Source organism: Geotrypetes seraphini, chromosome 5 (genome assembly GCF_902459505.1).
Source record: "Geotrypetes seraphini chromosome 5, aGeoSer1.1, whole genome shotgun sequence".
Taxonomy (NCBI): Eukaryota; Metazoa; Chordata; class Amphibia; order Gymnophiona; family Dermophiidae; genus Geotrypetes; species Geotrypetes seraphini.
In genome coordinates, this window is record NC_047088.1 from 112,306,766 (window position 1) to 112,328,529 (window position 21,764).

A 21,764-nucleotide genomic window follows, 5' to 3' on the forward strand; every position below is an offset into this window, starting at 1 on the left:
GTTCCTGCCGCTGAAACACGAGGCAGAAAAAAGTCTCCTCTCCAGCTGGCAATGGGGAGAAGGTGGAGCGGGGCTCAGTTGACCTGCAGGCATGTCCGACGATCTCCTTCTCCGGCGGCGTGGGCTGGTTCCCGCCGCTGAAACACGAGGCAGAAAAAAGTCTCCTCTCCAGCTGGCAATGGGGAGAAGGCGGAGCGGGGCTCAATTGACCTGCAGGCATGTCTGACGATCTCCTTCTCCGGCGGCGTGGGCTGGTTCCCGCCGCTGAAACATGATGCAGAAAAAAGAAAAAAAGTCTCCTCTTCCGGCTGTTAGTGGGGAGGAGGCGGAGCTGGGCTCAATTGAGCTGCAGGCGGGTCCGACATTCTCTTTTCTCCAGCGGCGTGGGCTGGTTCCCGCCGCTGAAACACGAGGCAGAAAAAAATCTTCTCTCCAGCTGGCAATGGGGAGAAGGTGGAGCGGGGCTCAATTGACCTGCAGGCAGGTCCGACGATCTCCTTATCCGCCGGCGTGGGCTGGTTCCCGCCGCTGAAACACGAGGCAGAAAAAAATCTTCTCTCCAGCTGGCAATGGGGAGAAGGTGGAGCTTTGATGCTTTCTGAGAACCTTTTCACTATACAGAGTTCTGCTAATTGTTGGTCAATGAGACAGTAGAACTTCAGATCATCTACAAACAAAAAATGGACAATACTCGGACTGGAAGAGCATCACCAGTAGGGTACCGCAGGGCTCGATGCTTGGACCCATGCTCTTCAACATCTTTATAAATGATGTGGACATTGGTATGACGAGTGAGGTGATTAAATTTGCGGACGATACAAAGTTATTCAGAGTAGTGAAGACACAGGGGGATTGCGAAGATCTGCAACGTGACATAATCAAGCTCGAGAAATGGGCATCAACATGGCAAATGAGGTTCAACGTGGATAAGTGTAAAGTGATGCATGTCGGTAACAAAAATCTTATGCATGAATACAGGATGTCCGGGGCGATACTTGGAGAGACCTCCAAGGAAAGAGATTTGGGAGTTCTGATCGACAAGTCGATAAAGCCGTCCACGCAATGTGCGGTGGCGGTGAAAAGGGCAAACAGAATGCTAGGAATGATAAAGAAGGGGATCACGAACAGATCGGAGAAGGTTATCATGCTGCTGTACCGGGCCATGGTGCGCCCTCACCTGGAGTACTGTGCCCAGCACTGGTCGCCATACATGAAGAAGGACACGGTACTACTTGAAAGGGTCTAGAGAAAAGCGACTAAAATGGTTAAGGGGCTGGAGGAGTTGCCATACAGGGAGAGATTAGAGAAACTGTGCCTCTTCTCCCTTAAAAAGAGGAGACTGAAAGGGGACATGATCAAAACATTCAAGATACTGAAGGGAATAGACAGGTTGTTCACTTCTCCAAGGTAGGGAGAACGAGAGGGCACTCTATAAAGTTGAAAGGGGATAGATTTCCGTACAAACATAAGGAAGTTCTTTTTCACCCAGAGAGTGGCAGACAACTGGAATGCTCTTCCGGAGTCTGTTATAGGGGAAAACACCCTCCAGGATTCAAGACAAAGTTGGACAAGTTCCTGCTAAACTAGAACTTAAGCAGGTAAGCCTAGTCTCAGTTAGGGCACTGGTCTTTGACCTAAGGGCCGCCGCATGAGTGGACTGCTGGGCACGATCAGTACACTGGTCTGACCCAGCAGCGGCAATTCTTATGTTCTTATGTTATGACATAATTTATGGATCATTACCATATTTAGTTTTAAGGCTAATTCTAGAATGCAATGATTTTAATAGAAGTACTGAGATTTAAGTACCAGAAAAAACAAAAGTGGTGACGAGTGTCTCCCATAAATATGGATCTTCATGTTTGGAATGACAAGCTGACCATATTCATACTTGGTTGCCACATTTTCCTGGTGAACTTAATGTACTAAATCGGCCATTCCCATTGGGTTTTCAGGATATCTACAATGAATATTTGCATGCATTGCCTCAATTGCATGCAAATCTATCTCATATGCATTCATTGTGGATATTCTGAAAACCTGGTAGGACTAGGTGTGCTGAGAACTGGGTTGGGAATGACTGTATTTAGCTCAATCCAAGATTTTATTTTTTTTTTTTTTGTACATTTCAAAGCAATTTATTATCCATGAATGTGGGATACTATCAAAAGTTTTCTTATAGTTATTTCATGTTATGCTGGGGTTTCTACTTTTTCAAACCATTAACTGGTCTTTTGGTTCTATATACTCACTTCTTATTGCCCTTCTGCTCTATTGACATGATATTTTAGCTGATATCATATGTGACGATCTCTAGGGGTGGAAAGGTGACTAAAATAGTCAATATTAAATCATGGTTTCATAAACAGTCTGTAAACTTACATGTTTATAACTTTTTTTTCATATAAAAGAATGGGTTTGACTTTTTGTATTTAAACATTGTTTAGTCTAACACAGTGGTTCCCAAACCTGTCCTGGGGGACCCCCAGCCAGTCAGGTTTTCAAGATATCCCTAATGAATATGCATGAGAGAGATTTGCATATAATGTAAGTGACAGGTATGCAAATCTCTCATGCATATTCATTAGGGATATCTTGAAAACCTGACTGGCTGGGGGTCCCCCAGGACAGGTTTGGGAACCACTGGTCTAACAGATTTCATTAAAACTTTCATTTTTTTTTTCTAGAGGCCTCAGTCACCTTTTCCCAAGGATGGTCGCATATTCTATCAGCATTTATGGCAGTGGTATAGATTTATAGGTATACTGTTCTGATGTGGAGACAGTTCTGACCCTTTGGCTGGCTGAGAGTTTAACATCTAATAATTCACCCTAGGTGAAGAGTAGCTGAGAGGTCATTAACCATGTTGTGTTGATTTTCCTGCAGTCTCTGGATAGTGCTGTTGTGGATAGCGGAATCTGTTCTTCCTGGGGAGAGTTTGAGGCAGAGCAAGATCTGGTAAGAATGTCTTGAGGTGTTCATTGAACAACTAGCACCACAAATGACATTCCTGCGTGGTGGTGGTGTTTGGTTTTTTTTTTTTAAAGAACATCTGGCTTACACTTCAAAAGTTTTGAGGTTCTAACACTATAGTATCTCCTGCTGTGAAAGGTGGGAATATAGGAGCAATGAACTCGCCCTCAATTGGCACTTTTATTCAATTATTTTTTTATTTATTTTTTTTTCAACAACACTTCCTTCTTTTTATTTAATTCCTTTAAAACTGGCTTGGATTCTTGGTAAACCACTTTCCCAGACATTTTACCAGAGGTGGGGATCCCTTTATATGTTGGAATTGAGAATGCCCATTCATTTCCTTTTTACTGCTAGTGACCATAAAATAGTCATGTCATCGGATTTGAACGTGGTTAATCTCCTTCCTTTTTCTTCTGTTGATAACCCTGCTCTGCCCTTTCCCCTAACTCCCCCCCTCAAAAAAAATATATATATCTCAAGTGATGTCTGTATATCTGCATTATTCCTGTTCCTATACTTTCATTTCAAAAATTAGAAATCTTTTAAAAAATTTGTCCTGAGTAAGGACGGTATACTTTAGAAGGAGTGGAGTTTTTTTAAACCCATGAAGTCTAACTGAGGTTTTTTCTCCACTTCTATTTCTTTGTCTTTTGAGTTTTGTCTTTTCTCTCCCAGTGGCTATAGTGCATCTGCCTTGGGTACATATACATTTTTAGAAGCAGGCTCATTTTCTATTATAGTGTGATTTCAACTACCCCAACATTGGTTAAATGTTACATCAGGGAATGCTAGGGAGGTAAAATTCGTAGACCTCATAAATGACTGCATCTTGGAGCAACTGGTCCAGGAACCAATGAGAGGGGAGCTATTTTAGATTTAGTCTTTAGTGGCATGGAAGGCATAGTACAGGAGTTAACTGTGTTGGTTCTGCTGGGAAATGGTGATCATAACGTGATCAAATTTGAAGAAATCAAAACCCTGCTATTCAAAAAATTTATCCGGTCACCTTAACCCCACCCATCTTCCCTCCCCTCCCTGTTATAACCCCTCTCAATTCCACCGCTCATCTGGTATTCTTTTCCTGTCCAAAATATCAACTAAGAATACAGTACCCTAAAATGTAATGCTTATCCCAGGACAAGCAGGCAGGTATTCTCACTAGTGGGTGATGTCATCCGACAGAGCCCCGATACGGACGTCTCACAAGCATGTCTTGCTTGAAGAAACTCAGAAATTTTGAGATGCCCGCACCGCGCATGCGCCAGTGCCTTCCCGCCCGATGGTCCGGGCGTGTCTCCTCAGTTCTTTTTCTTCCGCGGAGCTGAGAAGTTTACTTCAATTCTGCGCTCATTGAATACGTTTTTTTGCCTTCTGCATCGCTTCGGGTTGAGTTCTTTTTGCTCTTTCCGTGCGTTTGTTTCTTTCTTTGATTTCTTTTTAAAAAAAAAAAAAATTTTTTTTCTTCCGACACCGGGTCGGCCGCGTGGCTTGGGCCCTGCGCCTTCGACCTTGCGGCGGAGCTTTTCCGGCCTATGACCCGGCCGATAACCGGTTTTAAAAAGTGTAGCAAGTGCCAGCGCACGATTTCGCTCACGGACCCGCATCGACGCTGCCTACAGTGTCTGGGTCCGGATCACTTTCTGAAATCGTGCAGGCCTTGCTCCACTCTGACAGCGCGAGCGTTTAAGCGCCGCTGTCTTCTGTGGGAGTCGATGTTTAAGATGGAAGCTGCGTTGGATCCTTCGACTTCGACATCGACTGGTGTTTCGACTCCGTCTGCGAAGCCCTCTGCCTCCCCGGCTGCTTCGGGCCTTCTGAAACCGGCATCGTTCACGCCGGTTTCGGCCTCTACCTCGGCGCCGGTGCCTTCCTCTGTCTCCTCGGAACAGGTACCGACCCCTACAGTTCCACCGGAGGTGCTCAAAGTGCCGAAGGCTGGCAAGCAAAAGCACTCGGCACCGAAAGAGCGCGGAGACCGTGCGGAAGGGCCCCCTTTTGGTGCGGATCCCTCCATATCGGCTTTGTTACGGTCCATTCTGGAGGCTCAGTTTGTGGAACTCATGACCACAATGGGACCCCGGCTGATTGTCTCGATCCAGGGTGACCTCCCAGTTCAAATTCCGAGGGGCGGGAGGCCCCCTCCTCCTCCGCCGTGCCGCACGACCTCGTTGCTCGGCGAGGAGGAGCGGCGGTCGGTGTCCGGTTCCTCGAGGAAGACCTCTTGTAGTGCCATGCCCCCCTTGGAGCCTATTTCCTCGAGGAAGGCCTCCCTTAGTGACATGCCTCCCTTGGAGCCTATTCCCTCGAGGAAGGCTTCCCTTAGTGACTTGCCTCCCTTGGAGCCTATTACCCCTCCCCATGACACAGTGTGGCGTCCACCTTCGAGGCCTCCCAGTCCTGGGCATATCAGGAAACAGGACGAGTTCTTCCGAACCCCCTATCAAGCCTGGACGGCGTCTGGGGAGGCGCCGAATCTTCCGCCTCTCCGATCTACGGCCTCGAGTCCTATCTGCTCTTTGGAGGCTTCTGGGGATCAGTATTCTCACAGGCGGGCTCGCTCCCCATCCAGACATCGAGAGGGGCATCGATCCAGGCACTCTTCGAGGCATTCCTCTCGGCACTCGACCGTCTCTCCTCAGAAGAAATTGCCTCGTATGGGGTACTCTGCTTCGGCTGGGTCTCCTCCTCCGGGACCGGAATTCGAGGACCCCGAAGATTTTTACTCACCTTGTTGTTCGCAGGCCTCAGTAGAGCCCGAGGCCTCGACTTCTTCTAGTCCTTCTCGAAGACCGGCGCTGGCGGACCAACTGTCTTTTTCTTCGTTTCTAAGACAGATGGCGGATGACCTGGACATTACCCTCGATTCTGGTTCTCGATACTCCAAGGAGTACCTCGATACCATGCACTTGCCTCGTCCCTCAGCTGAGTCCTTACGCCTGCTGCTACACAAGCTCCTCGACCAGACCTTTATGAGGTGTTTTGAGTCTCCTTACTCTATCCCTGCGGTCCCTAGAACATTGGATGCTCAGTAACGCACGGTGCATCATAAGGGCTTCGAGGGACCTCAGCTTTCACATCAGTCCCTCCTGGTCGAATCCTCGCTCAAGCGGTCTCATCCGGCCCAAGTGTATGCTTCGGTGTCTCTGGGCCGCGAGGGCAGAACCATGGATAAGTTTGGACGACGCATTTATCAGAATTCTATGATGGTGTCCCGAGTTCTAAATTATAATTTCCACTTTGCCACCTATTTGGAATTTTTCCTTCCTGTGCTTCGGAAGTTTAGGCCCTACATCGAGTCCCAGGCTCGTTTTGAGTTTGAGGAGGTGGTTGCTTCGCTGTCCCAGCTTCGTCTTCAGTTGATGCAGTCTTCCTATGATGCCTTCGAGCTCTCGGCCCGGGCGGCAGCCTGCTCTGTGGCGATGCGCCGTTTGGCCTGGTTGCGGACCATTGACATGGACCCGAATCTTCAGGATCGCCTGGCGAACGTCCCGTGTGCTGGGGCGGATCTTTTTGACGAATCCATCGAGACTGTCACGAAGAAATTGTCTGATCATGAAAAGTCCTTTCAGTTCATTCTTCGGCCGAAGCCTAAGCCTCAGCAGTCTCGACCCTCTTGACCGCCATTAATCTATCAACGGCGTTATCAGCCGAGGCAAGCTCCGCCTGCAAGGCAACCTGCGAAGCGGCAGCCTCTTCAGAAAGCTCAGCAAAAGCCTCAGCCGTCTACTGTCCCCAAGGCTCCTCAGCCTTTTTGACTGTCTCTTCGAGGGCATAACCAGCCTCGTTCTGCCTCCCCCTGTTTTTCCCATCGGAGGGCGCCTCCATCATTTTTATCATTGCTGGGAGGCGATAACCACCGACCTCTGGGTCCTTACTATCATCAGGGAGGGGTACTCGCTTCAATTCCATCGGGTACCTCCGGACCACCCTCCAAGAGAGTATCCTTCCAACTTGACTCAGACCGCCCTTCTTCTTCGGGAAGCTCACGCGTTGCTCCAGCTTCGGGCCGTCGAGCCGGTCCCAGGGGACCAACTCAACCGAGGGTTTTACTCCCGGTACTTCCTTGTTCCGAAGAAGACGGGCGACCTGCGACCCATTCTGGATCTCAGGGTCCTCAACAAATTCCTTGTCAAAGAGATATTTCGCATGCTGACCCTTGCTTCTCTCTACCCCCTCCTCGAGCAGAACGACTGGTTATGCTCTCTGGATCTCAAGGAGGCCAACACTCACATACCCATTCATCCGGCCTCTCGCAAATTCCTCAGATTTCGGGTGGGACATCTGCATCTGCAGTATCGAGTGCTTCCATTTGGTCTGTCCTCGTCTCCCAGAGTCTTCACAAAGTGTCTGGTAGTGGTGGCCACTGCTCTCCGGAACCAGGGTCTTCAGGTTTTTCCATACCTCGACGACTGGCTCATCAAGGCCCCCTCGGCCTCAGGGGTCATCTTAGTGACCCTGTCCACGATTCTGTTCCTGCAGAGTTTGGGCTTCGAGATCAACTTTCCCAAATCTCATCTACAGCCTACCCAGTCGCTCCCCTTCATCGGGGCGGTCCTGGACACCATTTGTCTCAGAGCATTCCTTCCTCCTCAGCGCATGGATGCTCTTCTTCATCTCTGCCAGTCTGTGTCTTCTCACCAGTCCATCTCAGCGAGACACATGATGGTCCTCCTGGACCACATGGCCTCTACAGTTCATGTGACGCCATTTGCCAGACTCCATCTCAGAATTCCTCAGTGGACCCTGGCGTCTCAATGGACTCAGGTGTCGGATCCGTTGACTCGGCACATCATCGTCACTCCTGCTCTTCGGCAGTCTCTACTTTGGTGGATGACCTCTTCGAATCTATCCAGAGGTTTGCTGTTTCACACTCCTCCCCACCAGAAGGTTCTCACAACCGATTCCTCGACCTATGCCTGGGGAGCGCATCTGGATGGTCTTCGCACTCAGGGATTCTGGACCAGTGCGGACCGACTCCATCAAATCAATCTTCTAGAGCTCAGAGCCATTTTCAATGCTCTTCAAGCTTTTCAACATCTGCTTCGCGACATGGTGGTCCTCATTCGCACAGACAATCAGGTTGCCATGTATTATGTCAACAAGCAGGGGGGCACGGGCTCGGCCTCCCTCTGCCAGGAAGCTCTCAAAGTCTGGGATTGGGCGGTTCGCCACAACACCTTCCTCAAAGTTGTCCACATTCAGGGGAAGGACAATGTCTTGGCAGACAACTTGAGTTGTCTACTCCAGCCTCACGAATGGACACTCCATTCCACACCCCTTCATCGGGTCTTTGCTCAGTGGGGGGACGCCTCAGATAGGCCTCTTTGCGGCTCCCCACAACTTCAAGCTGCCTCAATTTTGCTCCAGGATCTACACTCCTCATCGCCTCGAGGCAGATGCTTTTCTGCTGGATTGGGGGAATCACTTTTTGTATGTGTTTCCTCCATTTCCTCTCATTCAAAAGACTCTGGTCAAGCTGAGTTCCGACCATGCCACCATGATTCTGATAGCTCCTCGGTGGCCCCGACAGCCTTGGTTCTCCCTTCTACTTCAACTCAGCAGCAGGGAGCCATTCCTCCTTCCAGTGTTTCCTTCACTGCTTACTCAGCATCAGGGATCTCTACTTCATCCCAACCTGCAGTCTCTCCACCTGACAGCTTGGTTCCTCTCAACGTAACTCCTCACCAGTTTTCCCAGGCGGTGAGGGATGTCTTGGAGGCTTGCAGGAAGCCTGCTACTCGTCAATGCTACTCCCAAAAATGGACAAGATTCTCTTCCTGGTGTATTTCCAATTCTAAGGAGCCTCAGCGAGCCTCCCTATCGTCTGTGTTGGACTGTCTTCTACACCTGTCTCAGTCTGGTCTCAAGTCGACATCTATATGAGTCCACCTGAGTGCTATTGCGGCTTTCCATCAGCCTCTCCAAGGGAAACCTCTTTCTGCTCATCCTGTGGTTTCCAGATTTATGAAGGGACTTTTTCATGTCAATCCTCCTCTCAAACCGCCTCCAGTGGTTTGGGATCTCAATGTTGTCCTTTCTCAGCTTATGAAACCTCCTTTTGAGCCTCTGAGAAAGGCTCCACTAAAGTTTCTCACTTGGAAAGTGGTTTTTCTGGTGGCCCTCACATCTGCTCGCAGGGTCAGTGAGCTTCAGGCCTTGGTGGTGGACCCACCTTTCACAGTATTCCATCATGACAAGGTAGTCCTCCGCACTCATCCAAAATTCCTACCTAAAGTGGTCTCTGAATTTCATCTCAACCAATCCATTGTACTTCCAGTGTTTTTCCAAAGCCTCATTCTCACCCTGGAGAATCAGCTCTTCACACTTTGGACTGTAAACGTGCTTTGGCTTTCTACTTGGATCGCACCAAACCACACAGAGCTGCTCCTCAACTATTCGTCTCCTTTGATCCTAACAAGTTGGGACGATCTGTATCAAAGCGCACCATCTCCAACTGGATGGCAACTTGTATCTCTTTCTGCTATGCCCAGGCTGGATTACCCCTTCCCTGTAAGGTCACAGCCCATAAGGTCAGAGCAATGGCAGCCTCTGTAGCCTTTCTCAGATCGACACCGATTGAGGAAATTTGTAAGGCTGCCACTTGGTCCTCGGTTCATACATTCACCTCTCATTATTGTCTGGATACGTTCACCAGAAGGGATGTACAGTTTGGCCAAACAGTTTTACAAAATTTATTCTCCTAAGTTGCCAACTCTCCCACCATCCCATTGAGGTTAGCTTGGAGGTCACCCACTAGTGAGAATACCTGCCTGCTTGTCCTGGGATAAAGCAATGTTACTTACCGTAACAGTTGTTATCCAGGGACAGCAGGCAGCTATTCTCACGTCCCACCCACCTCCCCTGGGTTGGCTTCTCTGCTAGCTACCTGAACTGAGGAGACACGCCCGGACCATCGGGCGGGAAGGCACTGGCGCATGCGTGGTGCGGGCATCTCGAAACTTCTGAGTTTCTTCAAGCAAGACACGCTTGTGAAACGTCCGTATCGGGGCTCTGTCGGATGACATCACCCACTAGTGAGAATAGCTGCCTGCTGTCCCTGGATAACAACCGTTACGGTAAGTAACATTGCTTTCTGGAAATACCCAGCTATCTTATTTGTTATCTTGTTTATCTTATTTGTAATAATGCCTAGAAATGTCCAGTTGTTCTACTTGTTATCTTATTTATCTTATTTGTAATAATGCCTAGAAATGTCCAGTTTTTCTACTTGTTATCTTATTTATCTTATTTATCTTATTTTTAATAATGCCTAGAAATGTCCAGTTGTTCTACTTGTTATCTTATTTATCTTATTTTTAATAATGCCTAGAAATGTCCAGTTGTTCTACTTGTTATCTTATTTATCTTATTTTTAATAATGCCTAGAAATGTCCAGTTGTTCTACTTGTTATCTTATTTATCTTATTTTTAATAATGCCTAGAAATGTCCAGTTGTTCTACTTGTTATCTTATTTATCTTATTTTTAATAATGCCTAGAAATGTCCAGTTGTTCTACTTGTTATCTTATTTATCTTATTTTTAATAATGCCTAGAAATGTCCAGTTGTTCTACTTGTTATCTTATTTATCTTATTTTTAATAATGCCTAGAAATGTCCAGTTGTTCTACTTGTTATCTTATTTATCTTATTTTTAATAATGCCTAGAAATGTCCAGTTGTTCTACTTGTTATCTTATTTATCTTATTTTTAATAATGCCTAGAAATGTCCAGTTGTTCTACTTGTTATCTTATTTATCTTATTTTTAATAATGCCTAGAAATGTCCAGTTGTTCTACTTGTTATCTTATTTATCTTATTTTTAATAATGCCTAGAAATGTCCAGTTGTTCTACTTGTTATCTTATTTATCTTATTTTTAATAATGCCTAGAAATGTCCAGTTGTTCTACTTGTTATCTTATTTATCTTATTTTTAATAATGCCTAGAAATGTCCAGTTGTTCTACTTGTTATCTTATTTATCTTATTTTTAATAATGCCTAGAAATGTCCAGTTGTTCTACTTGTTATCTTATTTATCTTATTTTTAATAATGCCTAGAAATGTCCAGTTGTTCTACTTGTTATCTTATTTATCTTATTTTTAATAATGCCTAGAAATGTCCAGTTGTTCTACTTGTTATCTTATTTATCTTATTTTTAATAATGCCTAGAAATGTCCAGTTGTTCTACTTGTTATCTTATTTATCTTATTTTTAATAATGCCTAGAAATGTCCAGTTGTTCTACTTGTTATCTTATTTATCTTATTTTTAATAATGCCTAGAAATGTCCAGTTGTTCTACTTGTTATCTTATTTATCTTATTTTTAATAATGCCTAGAAATGTCCAGTTGTTCTACTTGTTATCTTATTTATCTTATTTTTAATAATGCCTAGAAATGTCCAGTTGTTCTACTTGTTATCTTATTTATCTTATTTTTAATAATGCCTAGAAATGTCCAGTTGTTCTACTTGTTATCTTATTTATCTTATTTTTAATAATGCCTAGAAATGTCCAGTTGTTCTACTTGTTATCTTATTTATCTTATTTTTAATAATGCCTAGAAATGTCCAGTTGTTCTACTTGTTATCTTATTTATCTTATTTTTAATAATGCCTAGAAATGTCCAGTTGTTCTACTTGTTATCTTATTTATCTTATTTTTAATAATGCCTAGAAATGTCCAGTTGTTCTACTTGTTATCTTATTTATCTTATTTTTAATAATGCCTAGAAATGTCCAGTTGTTCTACTTGTTATCTTATTTATCTTATTTTTAATAATGCCTAGAAATGTCCAGTTGTTCTACTTGTTATCTTATTTATCTTATTTTTAATAATGCCTAGAAATGTCCAGTTGTTCTACTTGTTATCTTATTTATCTTATTTTTAATAATGCCTAGAAATGTCCAGTTGTTCTACTTGTTATCTTATTTATCTTATTTTTAATAATGCCTAGAAATGTCCAGTTGTTCTACTTGTTATCTTATTTATCTTATTTTTAATAATGCCTAGAAATGTCCAGTTGTTCTACTTGTTATCTTATTTATCTTATTTTTAATAATGCCTAGAAATGTCCAGTTGTTCTACTTGTTATCTTATTTATCTTATTTTTAATAATGCCTAGAAATGTCCAGTTGTTCTACTTGTTATCTTATTTATCTTATTTTTAATAATGCCTAGAAATGTCCAGTTGTTCTACTTGTTATCTTATTTATCTTATTTTTAATAATGCCTAGAAATGTCCAGTTGTTCTACTTGTTATCTTATTTATCTTATTTTTAATAATGCCTAGAAATGTCCAGTTGTTCTACTTGTTATCTTATTTATCTTATTTTTAATAATGCCTAGAAATGTCCAGTTGTTCTACTTGTTATCTTATTTATCTTATTTTTAATAATGCCTAGAAATGTCCAGTTGTTCTACTTGTTATCTTATTTATCTTATTTTTAATAATGCCTAGAAATGTCCAGTTGTTCTACTTGTTATCTTATTTATCTTATTTTTAATAATGCCTAGAAATGTCCAGTTGTTCTACTTGTTATCTTATTTATCTTATTTTTAATAATGCCTAGAAATGTCCAGTTGTTCTACTTGTTATCTTATTTATCTTATTTTTAATAATGCCTAGAAATGTCCAGTTGTTCTACTTGTTATCTTATTTATCTTATTTTTAATAATGCCTAGAAATGTCCAGTTGTTCTACTTGTTATCTTATTTATCTTATTTTTAATAATGCCTAGAAATGTCCAGTTGTTCTACTTGTTATCTTATTTATCTTATTTTTAATAATGCCTAGAAATGTCCAGTTGTTCTACTTGTTATCTTATTTATCTTATTTTTAATAATGCCTAGAAATGTCCAGTTGTTCTACTTGTTATCTTATTTATCTTATTTTTAATAATGCCTAGAAATGTCCAGTTGTTCTACTTGTTATCTTATTTATCTTATTTTTAATAATGCCTAGAAATGTCCAGTTGTTCTACTTGTTATCTTATTTATCTTATTTTTAATAATGCCTAGAAATGTCCAGTTGTTCTACTTGTTATCTTATTTATCTTATTTTTAATAATGCCTAGAAATGTCCAGTTGTTCTACTTGTTATCTTATTTATCTTATTTTTAATAATGCCTAGAAATGTCCAGTTGTTCTACTTGTTATCTTATTTATCTTATTTTTAATAATGCCTAGAAATGTCCAGTTGTTCTACTTGTTATCTAATTTACAATATCTCCTGGAAATACCCAGCTATCTCAGCTCATTTATGATCCAAAATTGTAACCTTCCTGGCAATGTCCATTTAGCTCTTTTGTAATCTGCCTTGAACTGCAAGGTACAGGTGGTATAGAAGTCACTAATGTAATGTAATGATACCTGGAATGATGATGCAAAAGAAATCTACTGTTGAGGCATTTAATTTTCAAAAGGGCGACTGTGATAAAATGAGCTAAATGGTTAAAAAGAAACTAAAAGGATCAGTTGCAAAGGTTTGGACTGAGCTTTAACCAGTGTAGTAAGTATACTTTTGTAGGAGTTGAGCTGCCTAGATTGTAGAATGGATTTGTGGAGAAAAGAATCACCCAGAATTTGAGTATAATGTTTCTTGGGTATGGGAGGCTGTTTTGAGAGGTTTTGGGTGTTTCTGTGATTTGGACAATCTGGAAGTTGGTGTGTGGGACAGTTGTATTAATAGACTGGGATTCTTTCCATGCTCCCTAGGACAAAGAGATAATCAGGATGATAGAGAGTGTCTCCCAAATTCCTGCTGTGAACCTGGACTTCCCCTATTCATTTTTACAGCAACAGGACTACATGGAGTCATTGCCATTCAATCGACCAGGCTTGGAGATGTCCCCTAAGGCTTACACTCGTCGTCTCCCACGGCAGGTAAAATTGTACACCTGTGTGTCCTTTGGCTTACCTTCAGAACTTTGTGTCCCACATTTTAATGTTAATTTTGGTATTCTCTGCAGCACTCTCCCATGATGCATCACTCCATGCATCACCCTAATTCATTCACTCCACCTCGGCGAACATCTGCCCTCTTCACTCAAAATCAGGTAACACTGGGGATGTTGTAGATCAGGATTAAGGTGCATTGGACAGTGCTGCTCAAGGGAAGGTTGGGGGAGGAAGGGGTTGTTGATACTAAAGAAAAAAAGTGGTGCAATATTTTTATTTGAGCTCTTGGTCAGGCACAGCTTTGTCTTGGTTCAAGATGAAGGTTGAAGGATCCTGAACCAGAAGAAAAAACCTTAATCTGCTTTTACCACAAGTTCTTGGTGGTTCTGCTGCTGCAGGGGGTAGGAACCCTGTTCTGCTGTTACTTCTAAGGGATCCCTTGGCATCCCAAAAACTGCTGTCATTATCCTCATCTTTGCTGCAAGGGAGGAGAAACCCACTGCTTTCTGTGCTTCCCTCCCTCACATGTGGTGTTTTTATTTTGAACAAAAAAGATATCTCAATAAGTGCTGCAAAAAGATACTTAAAAGACACAAAACAAAAGCAGCTATGCTAATGGACAAATTCCCTGTCACAAGCAAAGTTCCCCAAAAATTGTTCCACACATGAAATAAACAATGGTAATAATAATGAATTTTTGTGTATTGCGTGCCCTCAGTGTGTAGAAGTAAGCGACTAGAAAGAGCAACCAAATGCTAGGCTTGAACAAAGTTGCGTGAGCAAATCACAAAGCCCACCACAACCGCACACCATCATGGGACACGAGTATATGCTAAATTGCAATTTAAAGTGTACAACACATGTGTTTTAAACAAAATAATGGTGGCACAATTAAAGGCAAAATTCGCAATGACACAGTGCAGTGTCGGAGAACTGTTCCAGCCCCTCAGAAAAATGAAGGCAAAGAATAAGGTACTTAGCTTGTTCCAGCGAGTAGCAGATCTAGTGCAAAGGTGAAAGAAGTCACAGGAATCAACAGTAAACTTCATGAGGGGTTCAATCCAGCAAGGTTTCAGGAACTACAAAGCCCCTTCATCAGGATCCAGCGCTAAACAAAGCCCAAGAACAAGATGTCGCCAGTATTATAACGGCTGCGAGAGAGAGGCTGGAGGGAGGATCTACAAGAACGGAATGCTCCCTGTTATAACAGCAAAAGAGGTGACGTCAAAACATTGAAAAACAGCTGATGGAAAAACAATTAATGAAGAAAGCCGCTGGAAAAAAAAGCAAGGGGATTTAAATGATGGTGTTCCATTCCAGCATGTCATTTAAACCCTGTGGGTGAACAGTATTTAGTTGGAATATCCAGTACCGTTCACGAAGTTGAATGCGGGCAGACACTGTCCCTCTTTCCCAAAGTCCACAAGACTAATTAATCCCCCGGGGAGACCTATTGTCTCCCTGAGGGGTACCATCCTGGAGCCCTTGTCCAGATTCATGGACCGTTTTCTACAACCTGAAGTGAAAAAAGCTAAATCCTATATCCAGGATACCACACATTTTTTAAGATACATTAGGACCTTGTCCATCCAGTCGATTGATCTTTTGATCACCATGGATCTGGAAGCCCTCTACAGCAACATCCTCCAGCAGAAAGCTCTCCAGAAAGTAGATCGCACGTTGTCTGTATCCATCTCCCCTAATAGATAACAAAAGAATTTCTGATGACACTTGTGACCTTGGTTCTCCAGAATAACGTTTTTGAGTATGAGGGGGAGTTTTTTTCTGCAAATCCATGGTGTGGCCATGGGCACTGCCATGACCCCCAGTGTGGCTAATCTTTATGTGACACCTTTGAGGACACCCACTTATACAATTCTCACTGGGCCTCTTCCATTGTTGTATGGCTCAGATTCATTGACGATGTATTTCTACTTTGGTCTGATACTCCTGAAAAATGTCATGAATTTCTATCATGGCTTAACTCACTGGATCAACATTTTGAAGTTTACTGCTTGTGTTCACCAACAATCTGTCACCTTTTTAAACACCACTGTGACAAAAAATGGTTCTGCTTTCATCACCTCTGTTTAAAGGATAAATACGGATCGGAACACATACTTACATTTCAATAGCTGTCATCCGTTGAGGCTTAAACAAGCCCTTCCTGTGAGTCAGTTCCTTCGTATCAGACGAATTTGCTCTACTACCAGCAAATTCAAGATTCAAGCTAAACTGTTGTCCCAGCGTTTTAGGGCCTGGGGTTACCCTGAATGGACCATCAGAAGGGGGTACCAATGGGCAAGATTTGCTAATCCAGCTCTCCTCCTCCAACCCCAGTGTAAACCTACTATGCATAGACAAGTGTGCGTGATTTCTTATTCAGACCAAGCACATTCTGTTGCAGACATTGTCAAAAGACACTGGCACATGCTTAAGATCCATGAGCTCTTCACAAAGGACCCTTGCATTGCTTTTTCTCATGGAATCTGGCTGATTTATTTACTACCAAAGCGCCAATGTCGAGTGATGGCATCGGTGTTGCTAGAGGTGAACATAAGCCTTGTGGCTCTTGCAGCATGTGCAGTAATTCTCTTCATTTAACCACTTGGACTCGCCCTCACACCCAACAGACTTATTTCCTAAAGTACCAAACGAACTGTGGGTCCCAATGGGTTATCTGTTATCACTTGCCTGTGCCAGCTCTTGTATGTGGGCCGGACCACTCGCACTGTGAGAGTGAGGTTGATTGAACACAAAAGCAGATTACAAACGACGAACATAAGAACATTAAAAAATGCCTCCGCTGGGTCTGACCTGAGGTCCATCGTGCCCAGCAGTCCGCTCACACGGCGGCCCAACAGGTCTAGGACCTGTGCAGTAATTCTCTATATATACCCTTCTATCCCCTTTTCCAGAGGAAATTGTCCAATCCTTTCTTAAACCCCAGTACCGTACTCTGCCCTATTACGTCCTCTGGAAGCGCATTCCAGGTGTCCACCATACATTGGGTAAAAAAGAACTTCCTAGGATTTGTTTTGAATCTGTCCCCTTTCAACTTTTTTGAATGCCCTCTTGTTCTTTTATTTTTTGAAAGTTAGAAGAATCTGTCCCTCTCTACTCTCTCTATGCCCTTCATGATCTTGTAAGTCTATCATATCCCCTCTAAGTCTCCTCTGCTCCAGGGAATAGAGACCCAGTTTCTCCAATCTCTCCGTGTATGAAAGGATTTCCATTCCTTTTATCAGACGTGTCGCTCTCCTCTGAACCCTCTCGAGTAACGCTATATCCTTCTTAAGGTACGGCGACCAATACTGGACACAGTATTCCAGGTGCGGGCGCACCATCGCCCGATACAATGGCAGGATAACTTCTTTCGTTCTGGGTGTAATACCCTTCTTGATTATACCTAGCATTCTATTCGCTCTTTTAGCAGCCGCTGCACACTGTGCCGTCGGCTTCATTGTCATGTCCACCATTACCCCCAAGTCCCTTTCTTGGGTACTCTCATTCAATAACATCCCTCTCATCGTATAGTTGTACCTCGGGTTCCTGCTACCCACATGCAATACTTTACATTTCTCAACGTTGAACTTCATCTGCCATCTCGTCACCCATTCCCCTAGTTTGTTCAAGTTCCTTTGCAATTCTTCACAGTCCTCTTTAGTCCGAGCTCTACTAAATAGTTTGTCGTCCGCAAATTTTATTATCTCACACTTCGTCCCTGTTTCTAGATCATTTATAAATATATTAAATAGCAGCGGCCCGAGCACCAAGCCCTGCAGAACACCACTCGTGACCCTCCTCCAGTCCGAGTAGTGGCCCTTCACCCCTACCCTCTGTTTCCTACCCACTGCTCCATTGACTCGACTGTATTTTTTTCTTGTTTTTTTGTATACATTTTAATCTTTCTGTAAACCGTATAGAACTTAATGGTATTGTGGTATAGAAGCGAGGTTTTTTTTTTTTTTTTTAATGTTATGTTAACTCAGAGGGAGTGGCCCTAATAAAAGGGAGGTAATCGGATTTAGGTGTAGTAGTTCTTCTGCCGGGAGGACAGAGTGTCTCTTCCTTGAGGGTCTGGTGTGTCCCCACCCCCCAGGGAGATCACTACCTTTGGGCTGACTCTTCTACTGGCTGGGGGCAGGGGAAGAAAAAACTGCCTTCTCTCCTGTGTGAACTCTTTAGGCTCGCTGTTCTAATTTGTATAGAAGTTGAATGTCCTGGTTGCTTCTAGGGCTCATTTCTCTAGGTGCATAGGCACACACTGCCGCTTCATTCTCTTCTGAATTTAATAGCTCTATAGGCACTCGCACATGATGACAAAAACTTCTCTTTCCACCTCACTTAGTGCAGCAGTGGTGGGAACCACCTGTGGTTGCCAGAGCAATAGGGATGGTATGCTGAACCAAGGGTCTTGCTCCCATGAGTCTGTTGCAGAAGATAATGATCACTGCTTTCATTACCTCCTCCTCCTTGTTCTATGCTGCCTCCAGTCAGTTATTACCTCTGCAAGCAAGCCTACAGGAGCAACTTTGATCTGCTTGGTGGTCTTTTTTTTGTTTTTTATGTAATTTTTTGTGTTTTTTGTGGGATTTTGTGTTCTTAATCAACTCCAGTGCCTGCATGAGAGGTGCAGACTTCGGTCTGCAGCTTACAGGTGGATCCTGCAGGGACCTGCTCAGCCAGCCTGCTGGAACTGTGGAGCTCAGGGGTTTCCTCTAGTTTTGGCTCACTCCTTGACTTGATCAGGAGTATAGAGTAGGCTATACGGGCACCAATTGCATTTCTTCGGAGCGCACATGGTGCCGACTGCACTTTCCTCCCGCATTTTCGCTACGTTTAGATCCTGGTCCCGGGGATTGAGGCTCAGTCTGGCTGTGGCCCAACTGGCAGCTGAAGATTCAGAGGATACAGCTTTCCTGGTGGCAGAGGTCCTCGCCTTATTCCAGCTACCCTGAGAGGAGCTGTGGCAGGCTGCAACACATCTTCCCATTATCTGATTTGTGAGTAAGGCTGTCACAGCCCATGAGGCAGTCTAGTAGGGGTCTATTATTATGGTTTTTGAGGTTGTAATTTTGTTCCACCACCCCAGAAATCCTAAAATCGCTGGTTTCTTTGTCGCCTGGAAGACCGGTATAGTTCCTTATGGATGGATTATACCTTACTGTGACCAGCAGGTGGAGACTGAGACCAAAAACTTGTATGTTAGTGAGACTCCCCCTTCCCCTCCAGTCTTTCTCAGTCTCCAGCAGTGTGGTAAGACTAATTCGGCTCCCTCTCTTAGGGCTGTTGGAATTTGATTAGGACTTCTGTGCCAGATGGAACTTGGACAGGTCCTGTTTGGGGATCTGTCTGACCTTGGGGGTGTCAGATCCGGCGGGTCTTGTGCTGGGTCCCCCCCCCCCTTCCTCCACCTCCCCACATTTTTGTAGAGGTGCCTCAGCCGGCAGGCTTCTGGCTTTAAGATCCGTGGATCTGTTCTGATTGGGGGAAAAAAAATTCTGAACCTGTGCCGGTCTAAAGGCTCTTTTCCCTTTAAATTGCTGTGTTTTTGTGATTTTGCTCAACTAACCGGCACTTCCTTTTATAGCTAGGAGTGGTTTGCAGCACAATGAGCACTTTCAAAGGGAAAAAGTGCTCATTGTGCTCCAGACGTGTTGTACAGGCCAGAGCAGTGGGGTATCCTCGTCGGCATCAGGTTCCGGTGGCCTGGAACCCTGAAGCAAGTACCTCATGAGTCGGCTTTGGATTGTGGGGAAGCCCGGGCTTCCCCCAGCTGCTGAAGGTCGGTGCGGCTGGGGATTTCCTTACCATGTTGGTCGGCTCCTCGGCCCTAGCGGCAGGAAAAGCCCAGGCTTTTCAGACGCTGCAGACCTCTGGAGCTCTGATTTTGGCATTTTCGGGTCTGATTTCGGCAGGAACCTCCTCCTTCGTCTCGGTGTCCTCGGTTGACCTTCCTCCTGTATTGGAGAAGCAGGAGCAAGGTATTGCTGGGTCCCCTGCTGTGGCAGGGAGTCGCTTGGGGCTGATGGGGTTTTACCCCTGAATTTATGTTGGCACTTTCTAAAGCTTATGTGCTGGCAGCTGGAGGTTCCGTGTCCAATCCGGGGGTCAGGGGGGAGGGGTTGTCATTGACATCTTGGCCCCAGACAGCAGCGGTTTTGCTCCCCTTCTACTCCTCTCCTCGTCTCAAGAGATCATCAACCACGTGGACGAGATTTTGTCAAGAGGAGGAAGATGTGATTGATGAAGACCTGGACCTTTGATGAGATTTCCAGGATCCTCTTGGGAGGATGGATTCTGCCAGCGGTGGGTTCGAGCGCCCACCTGCTGGTGAAGATGCATCTGTGGTGCACATTTTTCAGTGGGACAAACTCCATGAGCTAATTCTTCAGGACTCCTCTGTGTTAAAGTTTGAGGACACCTTGTCGGAGCCCACGCGTACAGTGGACCCTTTGCTTAGGGGGATTCGCTCTGCTTTCCGCTTTTTTCCTATGCACCAGGATATTCAGGATATTATACTCCTTCATTGGCTGGTGACGGAAGCGCCTTTTCGTTTTTCACGCTCCATGACCTGCCTATACCCCATTCCAGAAGGGGATAGGTGCACTATGAAGTCACCAGTGGTGGATGCGGTGGCCTCGGCCATCTCGAAGCAGCATTCTAGTTCAGCCTGATTCACGATTCGAATTGGTTCACCAATTCACTTTGGGTGAATCGATTTAAAACAAAAAAAAATTGGCTTCCCAATTCGGCTGACCCTCGCCCCCCTAAAGCAGGAGCGGCAGCGCTGCTCTTGCTGGCCGGCCAATGCCGCATCTGCTTTAGATGGCAAGGGGGGAGGGTCAGTCGGAAGTGCTGCTGTCTGGCCTCCCGCTTCCCCCCCCTGGCCTCCCCACACCATTTATCTTTGAGGAGCAGCCTGCAGACAAGATTGCGGTGGTAGCAATCTTTGCACTGCTTCAGAGCTATTTCCTCCGCCGTGATCCTGCCTCCGACGTCAGAGGAGAAGCGGAACCGCGGCAGAGGAAACGGCTCCGAAGCAGTGCAAAGATCGCTAGCACCGCGATCTTGTTTGCAGGCAGCCCCTATAAGGTAAACGGTGCAGGGAGACCAGGGGAGAAGCCAGAGGCCAGGGGGAACATGTGTGTGTGGGGGGGGGGGTGAACAGTCCTTCAGGGTGGGACAGGCCTTCAGGGGGACTGGCAGGCGGGTTCAAAGAGACATGCATATGCTGGACTTTGGGAGGAAGAAATAATGTGTCTAAAAATAGAGGAGAGGGAGAGAGATGATAGACAATAGGATTTAGGGAGGGAAGGAACAGAAAGGGAGATAAGTTGGACCCAAGGGATGGTGTGGAGGGGGGGGATAGAGATACTGGATAGGAGGGTAGTTGGGAAGAGAAAGGGGGAGTTGGAGTACCCTGGGGTGGTGGGGAAGGAGGGAGAGATGCTGGATGAAAGGGTAGTTGAGAAAAGTTGAATCTGTGGATGGAGATGAAAAAAAAGAAAGATGCCAGATCTCCAGGGGAGGGAAGGGAAACGGAAGAGGAGGACAGAGATGGCAGAAAGAAGGAGACCTTGGCAAGCAAGTTATCAGAAGACAACCAGACCCTGGGACCAACAAGATTTGAATATTGACCAGACAACAAAAGGTAGAAAAACTAATTTTATTTTCCCTTTTGTGATTACAATATGTCAGTTTTGAAAAGTGTATCCTGCCAGAGCTGGTGTTAGACCGCAAACGTGAGCTAGGATTTAACAGAGAGAGGAAAAGTCCTTTTTGTTTCTTTATTTTGTTTACACCACAGTTCCAGTGTGGTTAAGAGAAGCCAAAGGGGGTGAAGAAGCTATAAAATAAACCCACCAGGATGTTTGAAAAAAAACCA

At 44.7% G+C, this 21,764-nt stretch overlaps 1 protein-coding gene across 4 annotated transcripts in view; it reads left to right on the forward strand.

The window, feature by feature from the left end:
- The window catches only part of PATL2 (PAT1 homolog 2), a 177,121-nt gene that overhangs the window by 22,512 nt on the left and 132,845 nt on the right, over window positions 1–21,764 (forward strand). For 3 of the 4 annotated variants that reach the window (XM_033944301.1, XM_033944303.1, XM_033944302.1), the window contains exons 4-6: window positions 2,887–2,958; window positions 13,691–13,858; window positions 13,945–14,031. In XM_033944301.1, coding sequence (XP_033800192.1) covers window positions 2,887–2,958; window positions 13,691–13,858; window positions 13,945–14,031 — 327 coding nt within the window. The remainder of the gene's footprint in view (window positions 1–2,886; window positions 2,959–13,690; window positions 13,859–13,944; window positions 14,032–21,764) is intronic. The other variant, XM_033944305.1, reaches the window with a different exon arrangement.